Source organism: Octodon degus, unplaced genomic scaffold (assembly GCF_000260255.1).
Source record: "Octodon degus isolate 3935 unplaced genomic scaffold, OctDeg1.0 scaffold00004, whole genome shotgun sequence".
In the NCBI taxonomy this organism is placed as follows: Eukaryota; Metazoa; Chordata; class Mammalia; order Rodentia; family Octodontidae; genus Octodon; species Octodon degus.
The window spans coordinates 13,221,935-13,227,121 of record NW_004524580.1 but is presented as its reverse complement, the minus strand read 5'-3'; the positions used below and the strand labels follow the sequence as shown (position 1 = coordinate 13,227,121).

Sequence of the window (5,187 nt, the reverse complement as noted above, 5' to 3'; positions counted from 1 at the left end):
AAAAAAAAACAGATAACAGAGAGAGTATTGCACTGAGATTTACTGTCCACATTTATAAGTGGAAGAGAATGCTAAGTTTCATTGGAAGGAATGGGGAAACACCATTTTTGAGAGGAAGTACAATGCTCCTATCTTGGTTCATGAATCTCTGAATTCTGTGTAGAGACGTGTCTCTCTTATCTCCTCCCACCTAAAGTGAGAATTTGGCTCTGGCAATAAGCCGAGGATTTGAGCGTTCAAGTCCTTCCTTCAGCAACAATTCAGGCGGATAAATGGCCTGCAGGGGGCTCCTTTGGCCTTTTTGCGAAAACTTGTTACCTCTTAACAGTGCAATTATTCAGAAAGTCTTAAATTTTTAAAGTGTATGCCTATACGCTATGTGTAGACACATGAAAATCTCCAGAACAAAATTTTCTATTATGAACCTAGGTTATGAAATAATGTCATGAATAGTAATGATTTTTTTTAAAAAATCAAGAAAAGAAGAAGAGGTGGGCTGGGGAGATGGCTCGGGGGAAAAAGGGCTTCCCTGGCAAGTGCAAGCCCTGAGTTCAATCCCCAGTTCTGCCAAAAAAATTTTTTTAGCAAATTAAAAAAAGAAAGAAAAAAAGAAGAGTATTTTCATTTGGATCATTGGTTTCATTACTGCTTGGCTTTTGTAAGATGTGTATTACTGGACTTGGAGGATAAAGACAAAAATGCTATAATGTGCCTTTTATTAAATAGATTCTCTTGTAACAAGCCATACTTTATACAATGCAAAAATGCAAAATTACTATAAAGAAACATGGCTTATAACTTCAATGCCTAATTATTTAAAGTAGAAATGGGTGAAAGCAATTGTAATTATAAAGATATACTTTTAAATTCTAATCAGAGAAAAGAAAATCAGCTTAACTGGGATTTCAAAAGCAATTTCCACCTTTCTCCTCAAACATTTAGCAAAATACTTGGTAATTATTTTTAATTTAAATGTCTATCTTAACCACTCATTGCATAAAATGTTATTTAAATTTCACATTAAAAGACTAAAGCCAGGGTCATGCATACATTTAAAAAAATAAAATTCAAAAGTTTATGTAAACAATGTAATTGATCTTTCACTTCGTACCTTCTCCAAAATGCTATTTAGCTGCTGATGAACAAAACATCGCAGCATTATAGACAGACCACCACACAGGACACAAGGGGATGTTGTACGAATTGTACTATGGAAGTAAAACTAAATACCCAGCATTTAAGAGCAAAGCAATATCCCAGCCTTGTGAGAACTGTATAAAGCGCAATTGTCTATTTCTTCTCTCTTCCTTGGAGATAAAAGAATTAAGGCTCCAAAGACAAAATGAGAGTAATACACTCCCATAATTTATACACTCAACTCCATGAGTTTTCCCACGGATATATAGGTTATGGAATTTTGTTTTTCTTTCTAGACGTGTTGTCACGCCTATAGCCAAGACTGTTTACTGCGGGTTTGTTTTCCACTTTCACAAGCTGTTAAGAAACAAACAGTCACTATTTAATATTCACAAAACATGTGAGATACCTTCAACTTCTATCACACATTTTTTCTGAAACTTCAGTTGATGCTTAACAAGTCTTACCTAATTCTCTCAAAAACTAACCTCTTGAGTCTCAAGGTTTCCCAGAAAAGCAGACAGACATCTCGTAAGCCATCTTTGCAAGAAAAATATGCAGAAGGGTCACACAGAGTTTGAGACAGTCATAGGAAAAAGTGTTCTTGTGAATCAAATTATTTAATGTGCCCATTTCCAATAATCAGTATGGTCAATCATGATCCCAAATAAAGGGACATAAAATACTTTTCTTTTTCCTCTTAAACACTATTTTTTAAGTTCAGCATTTGTGTGAGCAGAATGAAATGTAATATGTAAAACTTTGCTTCACCAAAGTGCAGGAAGAACAAGAGAAAGTTCAGAAAGTGTGTTTCATGTGCTTTCTGTGTTAGCTGTATCTTATACTATTACATCCAAAGTTAATTTTATTACATTTTGCAAATTAAGTGCATTATAAAAATTTCAGTGAAAAACTAAGTAATTTACAATATTAATATGAAGGAATGTGTTCAGTCTGGACTGCCGCATAGTAACAGGAGGCATGATTGAGGGTATGAATTTTAGCTATATGTCTTTCCAGGAAGACTCTAAATTAAGAAAGGACAAAAATCATGGTTCTATTATTGAATTATCCCAAAGAGTATTTCACACCCTGTAGGTGTTTAAAAATGTGCTAACTGAATTATATTTAAACAGAGGCATTGTAAATGTAAAATTCAATTAGATAGTGTGAAATGAAAATGAGAAACAGCTGAGTTATAGGAGTTCCAAATACTTAGTAAATACAGAGAGGAGAAAAACTTGGAGTAGGAAGACTAAGATCCAAAATTCAAACTTATGAGTTCTGCTTCTCATTTGAAAAATACAAAGCATTAGCTAGGAGGCACTAAAACTTAAACTGTAAAAGAAAATGAGTATTACTCATTTATAAAATCTTTAAAGAACAAAATAGAATCTTTCAGTTCTAGATTTTAGTTTGCAAATTCCTATTAGCCACAAAGATGAACAACATATACGAAAAGAAGTCATTCTCTTCTAAAATATGAAGGATATTTAACAGCTGCCTAAAAAGTCCTTTTGAAAAGTTCCTGTATATAAGCATAATTCACAGGGCTAAAGTTGAACAAGGTTTTCTTGGGAACAAAATTTAAAAAGAGAGAACAAAAAAGCAATAAAGAACAGAGCCATTATGAAGTCAGGGAATGTTTTCTTAAGACGTTGCTCATCTCCATCATCTGTTTGATTTTAAATTTTATTGTAAAAAATGTCTAATTGCCATAAATATATTCCCTCTACGAGGAGACGCTTACTGGATTTAAGTCCTTTTGCTAAAATTAGATTTTAAAGACTCATTTATTCTTGTTCTTTAGACATTAAAGCTTCCAAGCAGATCCCTAAAATCTGTAGGAACCACAAGAAGATTCTAAGAGAGTACAAAGAGCAGATCGTACTCTGATCCGAGCCATGGAAGTCATCTTCATTTCAATTAATTTACTTGCCTTTATGAACTTAAGAGTCTTTCAAGGAGGTTGACATTTCACTCATCTGAAAAAGCTTGGAATGTGACAGGGGCAAGGGAGGAGAAGTAAATCAAAGGAGTTAGCAATTTTCCAGATGCAGCGTATTTTTCTTCTCTTCTTTATTCCCCAGAAATTTTAGAGAGCCTTCTGACATCTCCCTTCTCTAAGCAAAACCGCAGTAGTAAAAACTGCTTAAGACATGATACGTGAACACACACACACAATCACACACACACACACACACACACACACACACACACACATCTGATCAGGCACATACTCACCAATTAAATCTAAATTCTGTTTTGATTTCCTGCTCCTCTGACTGAAGCTATCATGGAGTATATTTAGAAGATGTTTGCCTGGGTAGCTGGATCAACACACCTTTAGTTGAAAAGCCACAGGATATTTGACAACATGTTTTTTCTTGTCTGTGATTACCAAAGCATTGAATCCATGCTGGCTCCTTTAATAAAGCGTGGCTTTCATGAAAACCGTCCCAGGACCATATTCTAAGTCACACCAGAGTATTTTCGTTGTCACCTTTACACACATGGTTTCAGAAAACTATGCCCAAAATACTTCATGCAAATGTTGGTCATTTCAGAAAAGCCTTTTTCCCCCCGCTGAGTGAAAACTCACTAAAATATCTAGAGGCAAAGGAAAAGAGGCTTGAAGATAAATTCTCAGCAACGGGGGATATGCCCACTGCTTCTTGGAGCCAGCAAAGCAGTTAACTCCCTGAAACACCCCGGTTCAACATTTACCTGACGGCTTTGGTATCTTGGCACTTCCTCCTTTATCAGGTATTATTTTACAAGGGATTTCTTGTTATACAGAACTAACATAAATCAATCTATAACAGTGGAATTTGTTTAATACATTTATTCTTTTAAGAAGTTGCATGACCGTATTTCATCGACTTGTACAATAGGGGGAGAAAAGACTTACTACTAAAACAGTTTGTGGAGACTGGTGCATGGTAAACCTATTTAGTTTTTTCAGAGGTTCATTCTTAGATTTTAATGTTAAATAGTAACAGCTATTCATGTAGGCTGGTCTCGTTGTATATCTTGACCTTTAGCAATTCCACACACAGCAGCTTATTGTGGTACCCTTTAAATATGAGAAATAAGAATGGTTTACTTTGCCATTAAAAGAAAAATAAAGGAGTACTGTATGTTACATGGCCCATGAAATATTGGCGGTGTGCTCCTTGGCTTTCATTCGAAGAACTGCGATACTCGAAGACCTCCTTTCAAACTCTGGCTTTGTTTCAAATGCGTGTCCATTGGTAGCCCCAGTAAGAAGAGAGTCAGTGAAAAAATTGTTGAGGGGCACATGGCCGAACTGATTCTGGTGGTTTGAAAATCCTGTGTAACTGGAATCTGTCCGAGGCGAGTGAGAATAAGGTGTCATGCAGGAGGGAGTCTCACGCGGTAACATGCATGAAGTAACCACAGAACCGCCACTTGCATTTCCTGCCCACAAATTGTTCTGAATCTGGAATATATAAAACAAGAAGTATTACATTCACGCTTTCTGGCTTTTGTTCTCTTACTTTCTTAAATTATATTTACTAAAGTTGGTTAACTACACGTTATTTCCCCTTCTTGAGTGGTCTCTAATTACATTCCAAATGCATAAAACAATGCCTGAGAAATAATAATTTGAGAATTTCTTTTGATTTGTATCCTATGGTAGAACTTCAAAACTCACACAGTTGACCACATGAAATACTCTGTAAACATGTTCATCTCTTAAGTATTCTTTTTATAGTCATAATTCTTAATGCATCTGAAAGATTTAGTCATGATTCATGACTTAGATTTGTATGCTTAGAAAAAGGGTTTAGAATATAGTTTTAAACACAAGGATTCATCATTTTAAACAAAATGACATAAACTGCATTTTTTAAGTTCTTTCGTTGGACTCTTGTGACTGTTATGCTGTTGTTGTTGTTGTTTCCTTGCTTGTTTTTTGGAAATCATTGCTGATATTTGGCCATTTCATCTGTAAAGATATTTTTATAAAATTCATATTGGAAAATATTTACCACCTTATTTTCAGGCCTATAACCTTAAAACAAA

General features: G+C 34.8%; 1 protein-coding gene across 1 annotated transcript in view; it reads right to left on the bottom strand.

Annotated features, from left to right (window-relative positions):
* Nucleotides 1-3,967: 3,967 nt before the first annotated feature.
* Alx1 (ALX homeobox 1) overlaps nucleotides 3,968-5,187 on the bottom strand; it is a 22,937-nt gene continuing 21,717 nt past the window's right edge. Inside the window, exon 4 of the mRNA XM_004623766.1 lies at nucleotides 3,968-4,600. Coding sequence (XP_004623823.1) covers nucleotides 4,280-4,600 — 321 coding nt within the window. The 3' untranslated portion in view covers nucleotides 3,968-4,279. The remainder of the gene's footprint in view (nucleotides 4,601-5,187) is intronic.